General features: G+C 46.4%; 1 protein-coding gene across 1 annotated transcript in view; it reads left to right on the forward strand.

Moving 5' to 3' along the window:
• The window catches only part of PLXDC2 (plexin domain containing 2), a 634,490-nt gene that overhangs the window by 259,830 nt on the left and 350,577 nt on the right, over positions 1-24,083 (forward strand). Inside the window, exon 2 of the mRNA XM_068235593.1 lies at positions 7,800-8,008. Within this exon, the coding sequence (XP_068091694.1) occupies positions 7,800-8,008 (209 nt within the window). The remainder of the gene's footprint in view (positions 1-7,799; positions 8,009-24,083) is intronic.

Consider the following 24,083-nt stretch of genomic DNA (forward strand, 5'->3'; position numbering starts at 1 on the left):
CTGCCAACAGTAAAATGTTCACTGAAGTTCCTCTTTCTCCCTGCACACTGCAAATCCGTTTTCCGATTCCGATTCCGATTCCGTTTCCGATTCCGATTCCGTTTCCGATTTTCCTTGAATACATTCAACAGAAAAACGGATCAAAAAACGCAGCATGCAGTTAAGATTAAAAATCGGAATCGGATGTAAAAACAGATTAAAAAGCGGAATCGGAATCTGAAATGCATGCAGTGTGCAAGGGGCCTAAGCCTGCTGGAAAAAAAAGAGTTTCACTCACCTGGGGCTGCTACCACCCGCTAGTGTTGGGCGAACAGTGTTCGCCACTGTTCGGGTTCTGCAGAACATCACCCTGTTCGGGTGATGTTCGAGTTCGGCCGAACACCTGACGGTGCTCGGCCAAACCGTTCGGCCATATGGCCGAACTAAGAGCGCATGGCCGAACGTTCCCCGAACGTTCGGCTAGCGCTGTGATTGGCCGAACGGGTCACGTGGTTCGGACCCGAACGCGCTCTGATTGGCCGAACTGTCACGTGGTTCGGGTAAATAAATACCCGAACCACGTCATATCTCCGCCATTTGTCTGTGGGTTTAGCTTTGGGTAGGCAGGCAGGGTAGTTCGCGCTCCAGCCACGCTAGCCAGGGTCCCCCCCAGTCATTGTGTGTCACTGCTGGGAACAGTAGTACACCGCTCGTTCAGCCACACTATATAGCATTCTGTGTACTGTTCTGTGTCTGCTGGGAACAGTGGTACACCGCTCGTTCAGCCACACTATATAGCATTCTGTGTACTGTTCTGTGTCTGCTGGGAACAGTGGTACACCGCTCGTTCAGCCACACTATATAGCATTCTGTGTACTGTTCTGTGTCTGCTGGGAACAGTAGTACACCGCTCGTTCAGCCACACTATATAGCATTCTGTGTACTGTTCTGTGTCTGCTGGGAACAGTAGTACACCGCTCGTTCAGCCACACTATATAGCATTCTGTGTACTGTTCTGTGTCTGCTGGGAACAGTGGTACACCGCTCGTTCAGCCACACTATATAGCATTCTGTGTACTGTTCTGTGTCTGCTGGGAATAGTGGTACACCGCTCGTTCAGCCACACTATATAGCATTCTGTGTACTGTTCTGTGTCTGCTGGGAACAGTAGTACACCGCTCGTTCAGCCACACTATATAGCATTCTGTGTACTGTTCTGTGTCTGCTGGGAACAGTAGTACACCGCTCGTTCAGCCACACTATATAGCATTCTGTGTACTGTTCTGTGTCTGCTGGGAACAGTAGTACACCGCTCGTTCAGCCACACTATATAGCATTCTGTGTACTGTTCTGTGTCTGCTGGGAATAGTGGTACACCGCTCGTTCAGCCACACTATATAGCATTCTGTGTACTGTTCTGTGTCTGCTGGGAATAGTGGTACACCGCTCGTTCGCCACTGTATAGCATTGTGCTCTGTGTCGCTGCTGGGAATAGTGGTACACCGCTCACCCGTCACTGTATAGCATTGTGCTCTGTGTCGCTGCTGGGAATAGTGGTACACCGCTCACCCGTCACTGTATAGCATTGTGCTCTGTGTCGCTGCTGGGAATAGTGGTACTGTATAGCATTTCTGTACTGCCACTGTACTGCTGCCAGTCAGCGTGTACTGTAAGGATAAGTGAAATGAGGAAGAAATCCGGTGAAAGAGGGAGGGGCAAGGGAAGAGGTGTTTCCCCTGACGGTTCACGTACAGGCCACAGGGGAGCACCCAAGAAAACCCACTCAATACCGCCCATGTTGTCCAGGACAACAACCCTCACAAATCCAAAAGAACAGGACCAGATAATTACTTGGATGACCTCTCAAGCGTCCAGCAGTGGGTTAAGCAGCACCAGCACATCACGCACGAGGTCCGAGTCCTCAGCCAGTTACAAGGAGCCAGTGGGCACAAAGCTGACACAACCGGCAGCGACACCACGCACACAACTGCCAGATAACCAGTCCGATGAATTACCTCAGGACACAATGGGGTATTCGCAGGAGCTATTCCCAGCCCAACAAACTTCCACCTTTCAAAGGTCAATGGAGGAACAGCCAGAAATGTTGTGCCTGGATTCACAACCGTTAACTGTGGGAAATGCACCGCGCACTGAAATACAAGGCGAGTCCGAAGAGGACTCGGAAACCCAAATCCCAGAGCAATTTGGGCAGGAGGGGTTGCAATTGCAGGAGGTCGGCCGACAAGATCTGGAAGACGACGTTGGAGTGTGCTGCGCAGAGGTTGTTGTGGGGAGCTCTACTCCACGGCGGTGGCCCACAATGACATATGACGAGTTTGAGGAGATGGAAGAGGAGGGTATGGACAATGTGGACAGAGACCCAGATTTTGTTTGTGAACGAGAACATCGCCGTCGTAGCAGCAGCACAGATGAGTCTGTTGAAGAACACACTGCTGCACGAGTTCGCCTTGTGCCACAAGGTAGGCGGCGCGCAATTTCAGGCACCACAAGCGTGGAAGTTCAAGTGAGAGGCAAAAGAGGAGCAAACAGAAATCGCCAGCAAGGAGGCAGGTGCTCCAAAGTCTGGGCTTTCTTTGAAGACTGCACTGAGGATGTTACCATGGCGATTTGCAAGGTGTGCAAGACCCGCCTGAGCAGGGGGAAAAATATTAACAACCTCTCCACCACCAGCATGAGCCGTCACATGCTATCCAAACATCCCACTCTTTGGGCAAACGCGTCAGGACAGGGTACCAGAAACAACACTGCCTCCCTTGGGTTCACCAGACTCACCACCAGACCCGCCTCAGCAGCAGCAGTAGCCCAGCCATTGCGTGGTTCACAACATTCACAAACATCAGACGACGCTGACACTGTCACTTTCCGGAGTAGTGCTCTTGAGGTCTCCCAGTGTTCATCAAACACAACAACCAACAGCCCTTCCGTGTGCAGCGCTACGGTTCAGTTGTCTGTGTCGGAGATGTTTGAGCGCAAGAGGAAATTGCCAGCAAATGACCCCCGGGCCGTGGCAGTAACAGCCAGCATAGCCAAGCTTCTGGCCTGCGAAATGCTGCCATATCGATTGGTGGAGACAAACAGCTTCAAGGGCATGATGTCAGTGGCCATCCCACGTTACGTGGTTCCCAGCCGCTACCACTTTGCACGCTCTGCAGTGCCTGAGTTGCATGAGCACGTGGTCAGCAAAATAACCCGAAGCTTGAAGAATGCCGTTGCCTGCAAGGTTCACCTCACCACTGACACCTGGACGAGTGCGTTCGGCCAGGGTCGATACATCTCCCTTACCGCGCACTGGGTGAACCTTGTGGAGCCTGGCAGCGATTCCTCACCTGCTACGGCACGGGTGTTGCCCACGCCACAAACAGCTGCACCGCCGTCCCTCCCACTGGATAACAGCAGCACCTACCTCTCTGACTCCTTCTCCTCCAACGCATCTCAAAGCTGTACCTCATCCGGAAACGCTAACCCAGCAGCAGTAGGATCGTGGAAGCAGTGCAGCACAGCTGTTGGCATGCGTCAGCAAGCGTTGCTGAAGCTAATCTGCCTTGGGGATAAGCAGCACACAGGGGAGGAAATTTGGAGGGGAATAAAGGAACAGACGGATTTGTGGCTGGCACCGCTGGACCTGAAACCGGGCATGGTTGTGTGTGATAATGGGAGTAATCTCATTCGCGCTTTAAGGTTGGCTAAGCTGACACACATCCCTTGCCTGGCGCACGTGATGAACCTAGTAGTTCAGCGGTTCCTGAGGACATACCCAGGCGTGCCCGATCTGCTGTTGAAGGTGCGTCGAGTGTCCAAACATTGTAGAAATTCCAGTACTGCTTCGGGGGCACTCGCCAAGATGCAGGAGCGCTTCAATCTCCCCCACCATCGCTTGCTGTGTGATGTCCCTACGCGCTGGAATTCTACGCTGCACATGCTAGCCCGCTTTTGCGAGCAGAAGAGTGCAGTGGTCCAGTACATGACGGCGCAGTACCGAGGCGCATCCGGCCAGCTGCCAAGCTTCTGTGGATCCGATTGGGCCAACATGTTGGACCTCTGCCAAGTCCTCCAAAATTTTGAGCAATCCACGTTGCTTGTGAGCAGTGACAACTCTTCAGTCAGCATTACCATACCACTGCTGTGTTTACTGAAGAGGTCGATGTTAAAAATCAAGGAAACAGCTGTCATGATGCAACTGGGGGAATCTGAAGGAGAAAACGATCAGCGTGATGGTACCAACATCAGGCCATCCGCCTCAGGGAACGCTGGCCCCAGCAGCTATGACGAAGAAGAGGAGGAGGAACAGCTGGAGTTGGAGCAGGAATTTCATGCCACCACTGACGAGGGCCAGAGCGGTGCACGTTGGACTTCCACAATTCAACGCGAATGGTCAGCAGAAGCAGACCAGGAGGAAGGTGACGACTATGATGCATCACAACAACTATCACAACGCTCACAAGAGGATGATGAGGATTCTGGTAGGACTCTGGCACACATGGCTCAATTCATGCTAGACTGCATTGAACGTGACCCACGCATTGTGCGCATTCTGGACAACACCAATTACTGGGTTTATACCCTTCTGGATCCACGGTACAAACACAATGTTCCAAAACTGCTTGAAGAAAGAGTCAGACAGGTCAAAATGGAAGAATACCAGCAGGCCCTTGTGGAGACTTTAGAGAGGAGATTGACATCCTCCCCCTCCTCTAGCCAGTTGTACGCAGACAGACTGACTTCCGCAAACCCAGGACGACCAGGAGGGCAGCAAACAACGCAAGCCACAGCTAGTACCCAAAAGGGAATGGTATCGGCAGTGTCCTTGGAGTGGGAAAATTTTCTGACACCCATGCAGCCGCAGCCCACTGAACAGCAAGCGTGCAGATCCACCTCCAACACCGATCGCCTGGAGAAGATGGTCAAGGACTACATGTCAGATGGCGTAGCTGTGTCGAACCATCCATCTGCACCCTTCAACTATTGGGTATCGAAGCTAGACACCTGGCACGAACTGGCAATGTACGCAATAGAGGTGCTGGCTTGCCCGGCAGCCAGCGTTATGTCGGAACGCTGTTTCAGTGCTGCCGGAGGCATCGTCACAGATCGGCGTATCCGCCTCTCTACAGAAAATGCAGACCGTCTGACTCAAATTAAAATGAATCAATCCTGGATTGGAAATGACTACGCAACACTCCAGGACCCCAACCAAGTAACATGACCAATGAACATCTGGGATGGTGTTGCGTTTCCGGGCCCTGTTTATTGAACCTCTCATCTGTATTACATTTATGACTGCATGGCGGCAAAAAGCATTGCTGCTATATCCGCACGCTTTTTGTCCACATGCAAGGCCTGGGTTGTTGTGTCTCACAAAGCGTGGCCTTCTCCTCCTGCGCCTGCTCCTGTTCCATCACGTCTGCTGCTGCTGGGTTAGCGTTGCCGCGTGGTCCCTGTTTATTGAACCACTTATCTTTATTACATTTATGACTGCATGGCGGTACAAAGCATGCTATCCGCACGCTTCTTGCCCTCATGCAAGGCCTGGGTTGTTGTGTCTCACAAAGCGTGGCCTTCTCCTCCTGCGCCTGCTCCTGTTCCATCACGTCTGCTGCTGCTGGGTTAGCGTTGCCGCGTGGTCCCTGTTTATTGAACCACTTATCTTTATTACATTTATGACTGCATGGCGGTACAAAGCATGCTATCCGCACGCTTCTTGCCCTCATGCAAGGCCTGGGTTGTTGTGTCTCACAAAGCGTGGCCTTCTCCTCCTGCGCCTCCTCCTGTTCCATCACGTCTGCTGCTGCTGGGTTAGCGTTGCCGCGTGGTCCCTGTTTATTGAACCACTTATCTTTATTACATTTATGACTGCATGGCGGTACAAAGCATGCTATCCGCACGCTTCTTGCCCTCATGCAAGGCCTGGGTTGTTGTGTCTCACAAAGCGTGGCCTTCTCCTCCTGCGCCTGCTCCTGTTCCATCACGTCTGCTGCTGCTGGGTTAGCGTTGCCGCGTGGTCCCTGTTTATTGAACCACTTATCTTTATTACATTTATGACTGCATGGCGGTACAAAGCATGCTATCCGCACGCTTCTTGCCCTCATGCAAGGCCGGGGTTGTTGTGTCTCACAAAGCGTGGCCTTCTCCTCCTGCGCCTCCTCCTGTTCCATCACGTCTGCTGCTGCTGGGTTAGCGTTGCCGCGTGGTCCCTGTTTATTGAACCACTTATCTTTATTACATTTATGACTGCATGGCGGTACAAAGCATGCTATCCGCACGCTTCTTGCCCTCATGCAAGGCCTGGGTTGTTGTGTCTCACAAAGCGTGGCCTTCTCCTCCTGCGCCTGCTCCTGTTCCATCACGTCTGCTGCTGCTGGGTTAGCGTTGCCGCGTGGTCCCTGTTTATTGAACCACTTATCTTTATTACATTTATGACTGCATGGCGGTACAAAGCCTGCTATCCGCACGCTTCTTGCCCTCATGCAAGGCCGGGGTTGTTGTGTCTCACAAAGCGTGGCCTTCTTCTCCTCCTGCGCCACCCTCCTCCTGTTCCATCACGTGTGCTGCTGCTGGGTTAGCGTTACCGGTCCCTTTTCCTGGAACCTCTTATATGTATTACATTTATGACTGCATGCCGACAAAAAACATGTTACCTGTGCAAAGAAAACAGACATTTCCCGCATTTAAAAGACAGTTTTCCCTTTGAAACTTTAAAATCGATTTTCTCAAAAACTATAAGCTCTTTTTGCTAATTTTTTTTTCCTCTTGTACCCACTCCCAAGGTGCACATACCCTGTAAATTTGGGGTATGTAGCATGCAAGGAGGCTTTACAAACCACAAAAGTTCGGGTCCCCATTGACTTCCATTATGTTCGGAGTTCGGGTCGAACACCCGAACATCGCGGCCATGTTCGGCCTGTTCGGCCCGAACCCGAACATCTAGATGTTCGCCCAACACTACCACCCGCCTACAGCCGTCCTGTCCTGCGATGGTCCTCAATGATCCTCCGTTCCTCCGCTGCCAGCTAGTTTTGTTTTCGCCGACTCAGAGTCAGCAGGCCACTGCGCCTGCCCAGTCCTGGCAACACGTATCCTTGCACAGGTTGCCATCTGCAAGAGCGTCCTGTGCAGGTGCAGTGGCCTGCTGACTCTGAGTCGGCGAAAACAAAACTAGCTGGCGGCGGGGGAACGGAGGATCGTTGAGGACCGACGCGGGACAGGACAAGTGCAGGGGGCTGGTAGAAGCCCCAGGTGAGTGAAATTCTTTTTTCCAGCAGGCTTCAGTATTCCTTCACCAGCGATGAAGCACCCTCTTGTATTTTACTTTATAAATCAGTGGGAACATGACAGTAAACACCTAATCTGCTCTTTGTTTCATTGTTCTCTGTTTAATCTGACTGTTATCACCTCTGATAAGAATCCCTGACTGAGCACTCAGTCTAGCTTTGCTACAGAAAGATTATAGCTGAGTCTGTCTTCTCTGGTGTCTTTTCAAGCCCAAGCCTGCCCCCATTTGGCTCTGCTATAATGACTCAGCTATAATTATTCCCTGCAAAGCCAGACTGAATGCTCAGTCTGGGATTCTTATCACAGCTGATAACAGACACTTTTAGCAGTGAGGATGAAACAGAGAGCATGGTAAGTGTTTTCTCTAATGTTCTTACTGATATATATGGTAAAATACACAAGGGTGCTTCGTCTCTGGTTCCCTTTAAGCACTTTGAATGCTCTTTTTATTATGTCTGTAAATGAGCTTTGCGATACATTACAAATCACACTCAGGTCTGCAATCTCATCATGTGTTTTTTTTTTATTTGCAGATGTGTCTTATTCTATTATTCCTCCCATCATTCCTCCCATAACCAAGGTGGATGAAAGCATTTCCGTGGACTTGCACCTCTCCCGACACAGATGGAGGAGGCATTCCGTGGACACGAACCGGCCCAGCACAAACCATGACTTCACTGACATGGCTGGTCTCTCTGATCTGTTCTTGGATGATGGAAATGACAATGGAACCGATATTGAGGTACTGTGGATTATCAGTCTATGCCAGAGATGTGTTCTGAGAGTTATGCAAATCGAATTTGGCATAAATTGAACAGTTGTCTCCCATTTATTTAAAAACTACAGTATTTTGTCAGTGGTTGCCGGTTGTAAAATCTGATTTTCATTCTTAACTGCTTGAGGACCACAGGCTTACACCCCCCTAGTGACCAGGCCATTTTTTTAAATTCAGCACTCTGCAGCTTTAAGGAGACTCTGTACTGAAAAAAACTCCCCTGGGGGGTATTTACTTCGAGAGGAGGAAGCCTCAGGGTCCCAATGAAGCTTCCCCCATCCCTGTAGCTGCAGGCAATACAGTGCTGGCTCCCCTGAAACGTCCCGCAATCCTTGCTCGACAAGCCTGACTAGGCTTGATATTTACCTTCCCTGGCTCCAGCAGGTGGCGCTGTTGTGGCTTGGAGATAGACGGAAATAGCCGATCTCTGTCGGGTCTGCTCAACTACGCAGGAGACTAGCACCTGAGCAGTAGATCGGCCCGACGGCGATGGGCTATTTCCGCCTATCTCCGAGTGAAAAGCCAATACTGCACCTGCGCTGGAGCCGGGAAGGTAAATATTTACATCCCCGCTGTTCGGAGGGCCAGAGCGAGACTGCCGTGGGACACAGGAGGACGGGGGAAGCCTCGATAGGATCCGGAGCTTCCCCCACCCGAGGTGAGTACCCCCCAGGGGAACTTTTTTTAGTTGCAGGTTTTCTTTAACAGTGTGCTGCACGGCCATACGGCTTAGCACAGAATTTAATCTTGCCTCTTTTTCTTGCCACCAACAGAGCTTTCTGTTGGTGGCTTCTGATTGCTGCTGCAACATTTTTTTATTAATATAACTGTGAAGGTTTTTTTGTTAATAAAAACCCCAACCTCCCTCCCTCCCCCCTGAGAGTCAATCAATGTGATTGCCTCTCATAGACATCAGCCGATGAGAGCGATCAGATTGTAAGCCTCTCAAGGGGGCAGCTTAGTGACAGAGCTGTCCCCCATACAGCGCTGCACTAGACCGCAGCACTGGACAAGCATTTGCGGACGTTTTTTTTTTTTTGGTTTATAGCCTGCCAGCTCTGATCGTGTTTACGGAGCGGAGCACTGTAAATCAGCGGGGATCACCGCTAATCTGGGGAGCCTTACCTGGGGGAGCCACTCTGTGGCCACCGATCGGCGTTAGGCGGTCGTAGAGTGAGAACCCGAGGCAAAAAGAAAAAGTGAGAAACAATGGAGTCCCCAATATCTCACACAGGCGGGGACTGCATAATGCAGGATACGTATGCTTGCCTGTTGTTTGAGCAACCAGCCAAAAATAGCACAAGCCTCCCCTTCGTACAGCAGAAACTACTAACTGATCCTCTGGGTGCAGTCTTCTACACTTCCTGTAACACTCAGCTGCTTTCTGGAGTCCTCTGTCCCTCGACATTCCTGTCGTCTGTCTTTGCACGGTGGCACCTGAAAACAAAAAATAAATAACTCACCTGTGAGGTGACTCCTCCAGCGCTGATCTCCTGGATTCAGTGGTGCAGCTCCGGCTGCAAATCTCCCGCCCATCACTGAGCCGGCCAGTAATGAGTTCCGAGTGTTGTGGTTGGAGTGTGGATCACTCCACATCATCTCCTAACTCTGCAGCCAGCCCAGCGTGTGGTAAGATCACTCCGCTTCCGCTCTGCCTTCCAGGACCTATAGGGGGGAAAGACTCTTCTCACACCACAGACATGGAGCTGGCAGCAGAAAGCTTCGCGAGTACCAATTGGACAGCACTGGCTTAGAGTTTTTTTTTTTTAATGGGCACATAAATGGCAGATGAAATTCAATGTTGAAAAATGTAAAGTCATGCATTTTGGTTGTACCAATGGTCTAGCACCATACAAAATAAATGAGATACAGTTGGGGACATCAAACTTGGAGAAGGACTTAGCAGTATTCATCGACAACAAGTTAAATAATCGTACTCAATGCCAAGCTGCTGCAGCTAAAGCTAACAAAATTTTGGGATGCATTAAAAGGGAAATAAAAACTTGAGATGCTAGAATAATATTGCCCCTGTTTAACTCTCTAGTAAGGCCACATCTGGAATATGGAATTCAGTTCTGGGCACCACATTACAGGAACGATATTGCAGTTTTAGAGCTGGTGCAGAGACGAGCAACAAAATTGATAGGTGGGATGGAAGGTCTCAATTACCAAGAAAGGTTAGATAAACTGGGTTTATTTAGTCTAGAGAAAAGACGCCTTAGAGGGGATCTAATTAACATGTATACATATGTCAGAGAGCAAAGGACTAGAGGACATGATCTGCGTGTGGAGGAAAAACATTTTAGACATTTATTTAGGAAAGGGTTCTTTACAGTAAGAGTGATTAAGATGTGAAATGTATTGCCATAGGAAGTAGTTATGGCAAATTCTGCATTTAAAGGGGGCTTAGATGCTTTCCTTGCATTGAAAGACATCCATGGCTACAATTACTAGGTAATGCCCAATGATGTTGATCCAGGGATTGCCATCTGGAGTCGGGAAGGAATTTTTTCCCTTTTGGGGCTAATTGGACCATGCCTTGTAAGGGTTTTTCGCCTTCCTCTGGATCAATAGGGATATGTGAGGGAGCAGGCTGGTGTTGTATTTTGTTCTCTGGTTGAACTCGATTGATGTATGTCTTTTTTCAACCCAAATAACTATGTAACTATGTAAATAAACAAGTTTTATTAGCAATTTTTGTAAACATATACAAACAGCAAGATCCTATGGTGCACATTACAATGAACATATTGAGCTTTAGTGCTGATGCACAATAAATAAGGGAAAATCAGCAAAAAGATTAGTGATCCATATTATGCAATGAAAGAATAGGTTATAGAGTGTCTTGCAGCGGCTAGTATATGAAAAATGAAAGTGTAATATGCCTTGGTTTAGTGGAAATTCCCACATTCAGCAGTGCTAATGCTGGTGAAAGGGAGAATGTTGGTAGTATATAACATCTATTAGATGTCCTCTAATAAGGTATTTCTTCCAAAAATGAGTTATTATTAGACAGTCCCATGAGACATGCGATAAGGTCCCCAGTTGTCCACAATCCCACCAGCATGGATGGGAAAGAGAGTGGTCAAATTGGGCTAGTTTCCTTGAGAAATATTTTTTGTAGTGATTCAGAATGGGACATACATATGGATAGCTTTGAGGCTACCGTAATTGAATATCTTGGATGTTATCCGAGGATTGATTTAGGGTGCTGAGGTGAAAGGAGCATACCTTGAGATACGTGTCAAATGAAGGTTGTTTGGATGAAAATATGGTTCTATACCACAGTGAGATCCCACCACTGAAGTGAGTATTACCACTTTAAAACAAATCTATTGGTTTAGACAGCAGTGAGACAGATATTTTGTGTGAGATAATCTAACATTTGAGTCTATGATGAGCAAATGTTTGACAATTAGGGATTTGGTATTTGTTTTGTAGAGTTCCGAAGCTAAGAATATTAGACTGCTACTATATAATTTATTGAGGGAGGAAATATCCACCTCTTGCCATTTACTGAAGTCTGGTTTAAAGGGAGTCTGAAGTTAATTTTTTTTTAAAAGATACCCACACTCAGGCTCTGGGTCCTTTAGAGCCTACCCGTTTCTCCTATGGTGCCCGTGTTCCATTGTTGGCTGCCCCGTTAGCACCGATGAGATAGAGACTGCTATCTTTTCTGCTGCGGAAGGCTCGGGAGCCTGACTGCTCCCAAAGACCGCTTCTCTGTACTGCACATGTGGGAGCACGCTTACTCGCACATGCGCAGTATGGAGCGGCCTGTTTTTGGGAGCACTCGGGCTCCTGAAGACTGCCGCAGCCTCCCACAGTTGAAGAGAGAGCAATCTCCAATCCATCAATTGGAGACTGCTAATAGAGGAGTCAGCACTGGCTCCCCTATTAGCAGAAATCTTAGGGAGCCAATGCTGCTTAATATTTCTCATCTTTATAGGCTGCAACGGACAGAACTTAAATCACTACCCGCAAAGTCGTCAGCTTACTAAATAGCAGCCTAACCGCTTGATGCAAGCTCTTGTTATGAGCCTCTCACTCTCTTTATTGCTAACCTGCTGTGACAATCACCAATCACTAGCCTTCTAATTGTCAGTCTGTTGTTCTGACCTATTTTCCGAAGGCTCCACTGGAACATTGCCGTGAATTGCCTCCCATATAACACAATTAGACATTTCATTTAAGTCCCGAGTATGAAAACTTTATTCCCTTCCCAAGAACTTCAATGGCCAAGGTCCAATTAAAAAGTTTCAGGTCCAACTTCACTCTTTGTAATGGTTGGGAAAATAGAATGCTGACAAGGCTCATTTGTGGTTCAAAAATACATGGATGTTACATGCTGAATTCTGTGTAAATGCCTGTAAGTCACACAGAGAAATCACTAGAGCAGAGGTGTCAAAACTCAATCATGTAAAGATGCAAAATCTAAAACCTAGTCTAAGTTGTAGGCCAAATGTTTTGTTGAAGGATACCTTAGTTCTTATTAAATTCTAAAAATGATGGTGTATGTGTGTGTGTGTGTGTGTAGGCGTGCATAAGCTTATCGCACCTCCTGTGGCCCGGCGTCTGCCTGCGTTCGCCCGCTATTGCTGCCATCTTCCAGGTCCTGGTCAGAGCGGTCGGCGTCCTTTGACCCAGACTCACTGCACAAGCGCAGTATGGCCTCTTTGGTGACTTGTGGCCGCACCGAATATTTTACCAGGCCGCCCTGTACCTATCAATGTCCTGGGCTGCCATGCCTCCTCCTTACATCCTGCACCTATCAGTGTCCTGGGATGCCATGCCTCCTCCTTACATCCTGCACCTATCAGTGACACTGTGCTGCTATGCCTCCTCCTTCCACCCTGCACCTATCAGTGTCCTGGACTGCCATGCCGCCTCCTTCCACCCTGCACCTATCAGTTTCCCTGTGCTGCCATGACTCTTCCTTCCACCCTGCACCTATCAGTGTCCTGGGATGCCATGCCGCCTCCTTTCACCCTGCACCTATCAGTCTCCTGGGATGCCATGCCTCCTCCTTCCACCCTGCACCTATCAGTGTCCTGGGCTGCCATGCCTACCTCTTCCACCCGCCACCTATTAGTGTCCTGTGCTGCAATGCCTCCTCCTTCCACCCTGCACCTATCAGTGTCCTGTGCTGCCATGCCTCCTCCTCCAGTACTATTCACTACCACACAGAAGGGTGGACACATTCTCTAAAAGCTAAGGACCCCAGAAAGTGAAATCTTAAGGGTTCGGGTGGGTGAGTGTAAATGTTTCGAATAAGTAGCTGCAGGAGAGCAGCAGGAGAACGTTTTTACCCATAATTTGGCATTTTTTTGTTTCTTATAGTAGACTTGCGTTTCCCGTACACTTTACTGACAGATTTATTTTTTTTGCATTCAAGATTGTAAAATAAATCATTCCCCTTCCCTTTCCTCCTACGGAATCCCATCACACTATTATATTGTCAGCATTAAATATGCATAGTTTTTAGTGTGTCATCTCAGTGGCTTGTGGAGACTCCGAACATAAAAGTGACATGATTACCTCTAATTACATGAAATGACTACCCCGCCATCACTAGTCTGCATGACAGGCAGATGCCATTTATGTTTCCGAACAAGGCTAATCAAGGGTTTAGTGTAGAGGGAAGAGAAAGCCAGGCGTTTCCGTTATCTGTGGCGGGAGCTGAAGAGGTATTGCCGTACTGCAAATATCAAAGGCAAACACCAATCAAACAGCTAATTACAGCTGAAAGAGATATGGCAGACGCACAAAAATCCTGAAAGAGGCTGATGTGGCTGCTGCTCTTCCCCTTGTCGTAAACCTGATTTGAATCAGAAACAGTATGGTTGATTCACTATAACAAATAGCGTACCTTATCAGAGTTAACATGCCTTATCAGATTCAACATGCCTTATCGGAGTTAACACACCTTATCAGGGTTAACACACGTTATCAGAGTTAACATGCCTTGTCAAAGTAGCATAGTGAGCGCTACGAACTATTGCCCTTCTAATTGGCAATGATGAGAGCTCAACTCGTCCTGCCCTGAGCCCCTGCGGGTCCAATCACTTTAAAGGACATTATCCCTGCACTTTGATTGGCCCAATAGGCGGCCTGTCACTTGACAATCGGGGATAATGTCCTTTAAAGTGATTGGACCCGCAGGCGCTCAGGGCAGGATGAGTGGAGCTCTCGTAATTGCCAATTAGCAGGCATAAGTTCGTAGTGCTCACTATGCTACTCTGATAAGACATTCTAACTTTGATAATGTGTGTTAACTCTGATAAGGCACGCTATTTGTTATAGTGAACATCTGCTTCTATAATACAATAACTTGGAATGATGGGGCCTTATAACAGGATTTTGATGGGACCAACAGACTAAAACTATGTATGCACGCTAGATTAAACCCAGACAAAGCGGTCGATAATGACGGGCCTCTGCCGAGAACCTGGGTTGTGTACAGGGACGCCCAATCGCCCTCGGCATGCCAGTGATTGATTTGCTTGGTGGAGTGACTCAGCCGAACTTTGGCTGAGAGCATTGTACTCACCACTCATCTCGCCCACTTTGCAATGCTCCTTGTGCACTACTCTTACCCCCCCCCCCCCCCATCCCATAGCAGGAGGATAGCGAGGTGTCTGAACAGCCTCGGCCCAGCACTGTCACCCAAGGGGTTTGGTCATGACTTAACGGGATTTGAACACAGAGATGCTGCAGAAGTTTGGACACCAACATTTTGGCAGCACGCAATCATTATCATGTCTCGCAGTAAAGGTGGTGCAGATATCAGTGGAGTTTGCAGGGGATGGGGGAGTTAGGGTTAGGCATGGGTCGATGGTCAGTTCGGGTTATGCAATGGTAGAGGAGGTGGGGGGCTGTCGGTTAAGGTTATGCATAGGTGGGGGGTTGGTTAGAGTTAGGCATTGCCCAAACGTCATCAGCAACCAATAATTATCGCATCTTGCAGTAAAGATTGTGCAGGTATCAGCTGGTTTGTGGTGGTGGTGGGTGGGTGTTAGGGTTAGGAATGGGTGGAGGGTTGGTTAAGGTTAGGCATTGATGGGGGGAGGTTAGGCAGAAGTGAGGGTGGTCAATTAGGTATCGGTAGAAAGTGGGATTGTGTGAGAAAGGGTTAGGTTTAGTGATGGTGAAATACACCAATATTTTACCATCAGAATTACCACTACACAATAGTATGAATATCAGTAATTTTTACCAATATTCTATTAGCAGATATTTCCAGTATCCAAAATTCTGCAGTTCGTTTTTGGATGTACATTGTACATATAAGCTATAATAACCTACCACACGGATATGAGTGCACATGGCAGTGTATGTAATGCACAGTGTATGTGCAACATGGACACAGACCTAGTGTCACAAGGTGGAGACACTGACTAGAAGATCACTGCTCCAGGGCCCCATAGCAGTCACCATGGCTTTTCTGGCTATTACTACGCGTCTGACTTCCACTACCTCGTTTACTGGAAAAAGTTAGAAAATGGGCTTTATTTTCTAAGGTATATCCAGGGTGGATATCATCATAAGTGATGAGGCTAACCTGGGATGGAGTAACTAAACTATAGTGGTTAGGGTTTTCCATCCTCTCTGGGGTCATCTCAGGTTTGCTAAGAGACATGTGAATAAGCGAGTGTGTGATAGCAGTTGTATGCAGCATGTTCAGCAAGAGTTTTCACCTGCATGAGATTGTTTTGTCCATATTGGGGGGGATGAAGTGAAAGGTATGCACTGACTTGACTAATACAATGTATGGTTACACAGGTGCAGTGAACAGGTTGCAGTGACTGCTGGTACAACAATGTGCGGTTACACAGGTGCAGTTAACAGGTTGCAGTGACTGCTGGTACAACAATGTGCAGTTACACAGGTGCAGTGAACAGATTGCAGAGACTGCTGGTACAACAATGTGCGGTTACACAAGTGCAGTGAGCAGGTTGCAGTGACTGCTGGTACAACAATGTGCGGTTACACAGGTGCAGTTAACAGATATGCACGGACTAGTATATAAAACAGCGTGTGGACACACAGGTGCAGTGAACAGGTATGCAGTGACTGGTATTACAAATATGCAGCTGCCTGTCACACACACAGGTACCCTGAACAGGTGCGGTCACGTAGGTAGATAGGTAGGTAGATGCACTGAACAACAACAGCTGGGTGTGCAGTGATTGTTATTACAAATGTGTATCTGCCTGTCACACACACAGGTACCCTGAACAGGTGCTGTCATGTAGGTAGGTAGGTGCACTGAACAACAACAACAGGTGTGTATGCAGTGATTGTTATTACAAATGTGCAGCTGCCTGTCACACACACAGGTAGTCACTGAATTTGCTGGGCCTGGCAGTGGCACAGAAGGAATTACCAAGGCTGTATATGCAACACAAGTGACTGTGGGACACACACACAAAAAAAAAAAAATAGATCACAAGAACAACAATAGCTCTCAAAAGAGCTGTTGAGGATGAGGAGTGCTTTTAAGCAATAAGATCAGCAAGAAGGAGCAACCTAACAAGCCTAACACAAGAGCCTAACTAAGCTTTCCCTGGCAGCAGCAAGGTTCTCACCCTTCTCTAATTACTGCAGCCACACGAGTGAGTGAAATGGCTGACGGTGCCTGCATTTTATAAGGGGGGGTGGCTCCAGGAGGGAGTGTAGCCTGATTGGCTACCCTGTGCCTGCTGACTGTGATGTAGAGGGTCAAAGTTGACCCTAATGATGTAATATAGGGGGCGGGTCGAACCGCAATAAAGTTCACATACGATTGCGAACGCGAACCACCAAAGTTTGTGCGAATAAGTTTGCATGCGAACCGTTCGGGCCATCTCTATCAGTGACATGACTATGTACTCTGTAAACTGCTGCAGAAGATGTCAGAGCTTTTTATATACGTAATAATAATAATAATAATAATAATATGGTAGGACATTAGACTCTGACTATGGTAGGAGGATAAGATTGTGAGCTCCTTTGAGGACAGTCAGTGCCATGGCTATGTACTCTGTAATGCGCTGAAGAAGATTTCAGGCCTAAATAAATCTATATATATAAAATCAGATGTATGTATGTATGTATGTGTGTATGTGCCGCGATCACTCAAAAACGGCTTGACCGATTTGAATGAAACTTGGTATACAGGTCCCTTACTACCTGGGATGATATGTTCTGGGGGTCTAGTGTCCCCCTTACACAGCTGGGCGGAGTTACAAACAGAAAATCAGATTTCACCCATTCAAGTCAATGGAAAAAATGTAAAAGGCTGCCATTTTCACACTATTCTAGCCAGAGTCCCCACACTTGGCACAGTGGGTCACTTGGTGACCGAGGTTATAAATCCAGGAAAAGTGGGCGGAGCATAAAACAGCCAATGGAATTTCAGCCATTCATTTTAATTGGGAAAATATAAACTGCAGCCATTCTTAGACTGTTAATCGCAGAGTCCTCAAACTTGCCACAGTTGGTCACTGGGTGAATGCGATTAAGATTCAAGAAAGTGGGTGGAGCCTACAACAGCCAATCAAAATTCGCCTATTGATTTTTAAGGGGAATATTTAAACTGCTGCCATTCTTACACTTTTAATGACAGAGGCTTCAAACTTGCTACAGTCGGTCATTGGGTGACTGGGGTTCAAATTCACTAAAGGGGCGGGGCCACAAACAGCCAATCAGATTTCCTTGCTGGATAAACTGCTTCCATTCACACATTTTTGATGCCAGGAACCTGAAAGCTCACAAACTTGGTCATTGAGTGACTGTGTGTCCAGGTTAAAAAAAAGTGGGCGGAGCCAAAAATAACATTTACTGGGAAAATATTCTTACACTGTTAATGTTAAACTGCAGCCATTCTTACACCGTTAATGGCAGGGTTCTCAAACTTTGCACAGTTTGTCACTGGGTGAATGAGATTACGATTTTGAAAGGTGGGTGGAGCCTACAACAGCCAATAAAAATGCATCTTTTGATTTTCAAAGGGAATATTTAAGCTTCTACCATTCTTATACTGTTAATAGCAAATGCCTCAAACCTGATACAGTCAGTCATTGGGTGATTAGGGTTCAAATTCAGAAAGGGGGTAGGGCCACAAACAGCCATATTTGTTTATTTTTCAATGGGAATATACAAAGTATTGATAGCAAGGACCCCAAAGCTGATAAACTTGAGAACTGAGTGACTGTATGTCAAGGTTAGAAAAAGTGGCCGGTGCCAACAACTAAATTTTTAACATGACAGGGTTCCCAAACTTTACACAATTAGCCACTGGGTGACTGGGATGAATATTCAGAAATGTGGGTGGAGCCTACAACAGCCAATCAAAATTGACCTATTGATTTTCAGGGGGAATATTTACATTGCTACCATTCTTACACTGTTAATGGCAGAGGCCTCAAACCTGACACAGTCAGTCATTGGGTGACTGGGGTCCAAATTCACTAAAGGGGTGGAGCCACAAGCAGCCAATCAGATTTGTTAGATTGATTTCAGCCGTTATCTTATTGGCAGGGTTCTCAAACATGACACAGTTGGCCACTGGGTGACTGGGACTAATATTCAGGGAAGTGGGTGGAGCCTACAGCAGCCAATCAAAATTCACCTTTTGATTTTCAAGGGAAATATTTACATTGCTGCCATTCATACACTCTTAATGCCAGAGGCCTCAAATCTGGTACAGTCAGCCACTGGGAGACTGGGGTTTAAATTCTGAAGGGAGCGGGCCAAATACAGCCAATCAGATTTGTTTAATTTCAATGGTAAAATGCAACTTATTTATGCCAAGGACCCCAAAGCTCATAAACTTTCATTGAGTGATTGTATGTTAAGGTTAGAAATAGTGGGTGGAGCCAAAAACAACTAACTTTTTACATTGGAAAATATAAACTACAGCTTTTCTTACACTGTTCATGGCAGGGTTCTCAAACTTCACACAGTTGGTCACTGGGTGACTAGGATTAATATTCGGAAAAGTAGGTGGAGCCTACAAGAGCCAATCAAAATTCACCTATTGATTTTTAAGGGGAATATTGAAACTGCAGCCATTCTTACACTGTTAATGGCAGAGGCCTCAAACCTGCTACAGTCGGTTGTTAAGTGTCTGGGGTTCAAATTCAGTAAAGGGGCGGAGCCAAACACAGCCAATCAGATTTCCTTGCTGGATAAACTGCTTCCATTAGCAGAATTTGGTGCCAGGAACCCAAAAGCTCACAAACCTGTTCATTGAGTGAGTGTGTGTCAAGGTTACAAAGACTGGGTGGAGTCAAAAACAGATTTTTCTGGGAAATTGTAAACTGCAGCCTTTCCTCACTGTTAATGGCAGGGTTCTCAAACTTTGCATAGCTGGTTACTGGGTGACTGGGATTAATATTCAGAAAAGTGGGTGGAGCCTAAAAATGCCAATCAAAAATCACATATTGCTTTTCAAGGAGAATATTAAAATTGCTGCCATTCTTGCACTGTTAATGGCACAAGCCTCAAACCTGGTACAGTTGGTCATTGGGTCACTGGGGTTCAAATTCAGAAAAGGGGACAAAGCCACAGTCAATCAGATTTGTTCCATTTCATGGGAAAGTAAAAATTATCGATGCCAAGGACCCCAAAGCTCACAAAATTGGTAATTGAGTGACTGTGTGTCCAGGTTACAAAAAGTGGGCGGAACCAAAACTAAATTTCACTGGGAAAATATAAACTGCAGCCATTCTTACACTGTTAATGGCAGGGTTCTCAAACTTTGCCCAGATGGTCACTGGGTGACTGAGATTAATATTCAGGGGAGTGGGTGGAGCCTATAATAGCCAATCAAAATTCACCTGTTGATTTTCAAGGGGAATATTTAAATTGCTGCCATTTTTACACTGCTAATAGCAGATGCTTCAAACCTGCTACAGTTGATCATTGGGTGACTGGGGTTCAAATGCTGGAGAGGGGGTGAAGCCACAAACAGCCAATCTGATTTGTTTCATTTCATGAGAATATACAAATTATTGATGCCAAGGACCCCAAAGCTCACAAACTTGGTCATTGAGTGTTTGTGTGTTAGGGTTAGAAAGTGGGCGGAGCCAACACCAGTCAAATACATACAGGGCAATACTGGGTCATCAGTGGGTGGAGACAAATACAAATTTCCCTGGGAAAATGTAAACTGCAGCCATTTTTACACTGTTAATGGCAGGGTTCTCAAACTTTGCACAGTTGGTCACTGGGTGACTGAGATTAATATTCAGAAAAGTTGGTGGAGTCTACAAAAGTGAATCAAACTTCACCTATTGCTTTTCAAGGGGAATATTTAATTGCTACCATTCTTGCACTGTTAATGGCACAGGCCTCAAACCTGGTACAGTTGGTCATTGGGTGACTGGGGTTCAAATTTAGAAAAGGGTGTGGAGCCACAAACAGCCAATCAGTTTTTTAATTTCAATGCAAATTATTGATACCAAAGACCGCAAAGCTCACAAACTTGGTCATTGAGTAATTGTGTGTTAGGGCTAGAAAAAATAGACGGAGCCAACACCAGCCAAATACATACCCGGGCAGCGCCGGGCAATCAGCTAGTATATAATAATAATGTGGTAGGACGTTAGGCTATGGCTATGCAGGGATTACATTGTGAGCTCCTCTGGGGACAGTCAGTGGTACGACTATGTACCCTTTAAAGTTCTGCAGAAGACGTCAGTGCTGTATAAATAAATGATGATAATATGGTAGGACATTATACTATGACTATGTTAGTATTAGATTGTGAGCTCCTCTGAGAACAGTCAGTGACATGACTATATATTATGTAAAGTGCTGCAGGAGATGCCAGTCCTATATAAATACATAATAATAATAATATGGTAGGAATTAAACTATGACTATGGTAGGATTAGATTGTGAGCTCATCTGAGGACAGTCAGTGACATGTTCATGTACTCTGTAAAGTGCTGCAGAAGATGCCCATTTTTCCAGGCACATTTTGTACGCCTCCCCAACAGGGTCGTCGGCAGCGGTAAAAATAAAAAAAATATTCTTACCCCTTTAAATACTACCTTAAAGTGAACCTCCAGACTAAAGCTCTACTCACCAGCACTGAAAACACTTGGTGTTTCAGTTTCACAGCATCAGAACTTCGTTTTTCTTACCCAAGCCTCATTTTTAGCTGCACAGAAGCAAAGCTCCGCCCCATCAAATAAATCAACCTGGTCATTTTTCCCTTGGTGCTGTGCAAAGCATGATGGGATTTCAGATGTTGTTGTTCTCGTTCTGCTGTTGTGGTGCAAATATTTTTTATTTTGAATTTGAGATTTGAAGCCTAGCGTGCACAGCTGGGAGGGGTGATCAGGACACAGGACAGTTGGAACTGTATCTCATGCTCCCTGTCACCTCCTTTCAACCAAAAAGATGGCTGCCCCCATGAAATCACAAACATTTGCCTGTTGTTCTTTTAAAACAGGGTGGGTAAGACATTATACTACCTATCTATTTTGATTAACATAACTAATGTAAATGAATGACAGTATGTTTGTTTAGGCTGAAGTTCCCTTTAAACATTGAAACTGATTTTTTCCCCACTAAAGTCCGGGAAGTGATATCGTGGTTTTGTATTAGTCCAGTCATCTTTAATTCACCAGATTTACTAGCTATTAATGGACTGTACCTCTTATGCAGCTGAACTTCTTTCATGATTCCTTCTCCCCTAATCCGATAAATATGGAAGATAATTAAAAATAATGCTTTCACAAAATAAGGGCTTTAGTGCTGCAGGAAGTGAGAGTATAATGAAAGAAAGGGACTGTTATGGTATTCTGCTATGCCCGCTATACTAATGGCTACACTTTATTATCACTCAAGTGGCACTCAATAATGAGTTTATATCTCTACCTTACGGCACAATGTTATAGCCAGCTAGAGACATGGTTGTTAAAGTACAGCAATTAAATACAAAAGCAAACAGAGGAGGTGATGAATCAGCAGCAGTGGCATAGCTTAGGAGCTGTGGGCCCCGATGCAAGTTTTACATGGGGCCCCCCAAGCACTCTATACATAGCAATTGATACGGCGCACCAAAACCTGCCAATGGCAACTACAGTGTCAGAGGTGCAAGAAGGGAATGGGGAGCAGTGTGTTAATGATTACCACTATTCAAAGTATCTATAGAAGTGATTACTATGAGCACAGGACTAATAGAGAGCTAATACTGTAGTTGAGGGAGGGCCCTTCGGGGCCCCTCTGGCCCAAGGGCCCCGATGCGGTCGCAACCTCTGCAACCCCTATTGCACTTGGTCACTATGGTACTCTTTTTTTATTTGTTTGGACTTCGACCATCAGATAGATTTCTGTCAGATGCCTGTCAACTTGAATCTGACAGGAATCTATCTGATGTGTGCCACACGCTAGGAACAGATTTCCAATAGATTTCAGAATGAAATCTATTGGAAATCCATCTAAATGCATTATTGGACCATTAGATCCAATGCAACTCTATGGGCCATCGATCTGCTGCCAGCAGCAGATCAACCCCGATTTTTCATCCTGTCAAATAGATCAAATCGATCGAAACAGGCTGCAAATTGATCGGTCAGGGAATTCGATAGAATCGATTTCTGATCGATCGATGGCTGAAATCAACCAGTGTATGGGCCCCTTAACTGATGCATAAACATTTAAAGCAAACCATATGCGGAAATAAATATATGAGATAATGAATTGTATGTGTTGTACAGCTAAGATATAGAATATTAGTAGCGAAGAAAAGAGTCCTGTATTGTTTTCCAATACAGGAAGAGTTAAAGTAGGTTTGCTTTAACCTCCTTGGCGGTAATTACGAGTTCAGCTCGGGGTGGAAAAAACATGCCAGGAGCGGTAACCCCGAGCTGAATTCATGGTAGCCACCGGAAGGTTATTGCAGAGTATTGCGCGCGGGGGGCATTTTAACACACCTCCCGGGAGATACCGACGTCGGCGACCATTCTTCTTCCTCTCCTCCGAGGCTCTGCTTCCCCCTGGTGAGATCCTCGTCTGTCGTCAGCCGACAATACTATAGGGTTACAGCACCACCCAGAGGACAGAGGGAGAACTGCAGCGCTGGATCCCAGGGAGCTGAGTCTGTGCTGAGTTGCTGCAGATCTCCCTAGCAGCATGATTGTTTCGGGGTTTTAGGATTTTAAAGGGTGCAAACAAATTGTAGCACTTTAAGACCCTAAAATCATAGTGCCAAGGGGGTTATTATTATTATTATTATTTATTTATAAAGCGCCAACATATTCGCTGTACAATGTAAGAAAACAAACAAGGGATACATAATGATACAGACAATGATATACATCAAATATAAACACTGATACAAGATACAGCACTGCTGATTACAATTTGATTTAACATGATGACTAAAATGTATAAATGTCTAACAGTGTGCAAGCAATTAAATTAATAACAGTCCATGACACAAAAGGGTGAGAGCCCTGCCCTTGCGAGCTTACAATCTAAAGGAATGGGGTGGAAACAAGAGGTGGGGATGTATACGGTATATGTAAAGGCAGTACGTAATTAGGTTATTTAGTGGGTGCATGGCCTAAGCTAGAGAATATGCTTGTCGGAAAAGGTGGGTTTTGAGGGAGCGTTTAAAGATTTCAAAGGTGGGAGAGTGGCGGATGTGTTGTGGAAGGGCATTCCAGAGGAGGGGTGAGGCACGTGAGAAGTCTTGTACACGTGAATGTGAGGAGGTAATTGTAGAAGAGGATAGAAGAAGCTCATGTGCAGATCTGAGATTTCGGTTGGGTTGGTATCTGGAGACTAGTGAGGAGATGTACAGGGGAGAGAGATTGTGGAGAGCTTTGTAGGTTAGGGTTAAGAGTTTGAACTGAATCCTTTCATTAATTGGTAGCCAGTGAAGAGCTTGACAGAGAGGGTCAGCAGAGGAAGAGCGAGAGGAGAGATGAATGAGTCGAGCAGCAGAGTTTAGTACAGAATTGAGCGGTGTTAGTCGGTTAGTTGGAAGTCCACCAAGCAATATATTGCAATACTTCAATCGAGATATAATAAGAGCATGTAC

The sequence above is a fragment of the Hyperolius riggenbachi genome, chromosome 5, assembly GCF_040937935.1.
Source record: "Hyperolius riggenbachi isolate aHypRig1 chromosome 5, aHypRig1.pri, whole genome shotgun sequence".
Lineage (NCBI taxonomy): Eukaryota > Metazoa > Chordata > Amphibia > Anura > Hyperoliidae > Hyperolius > Hyperolius riggenbachi.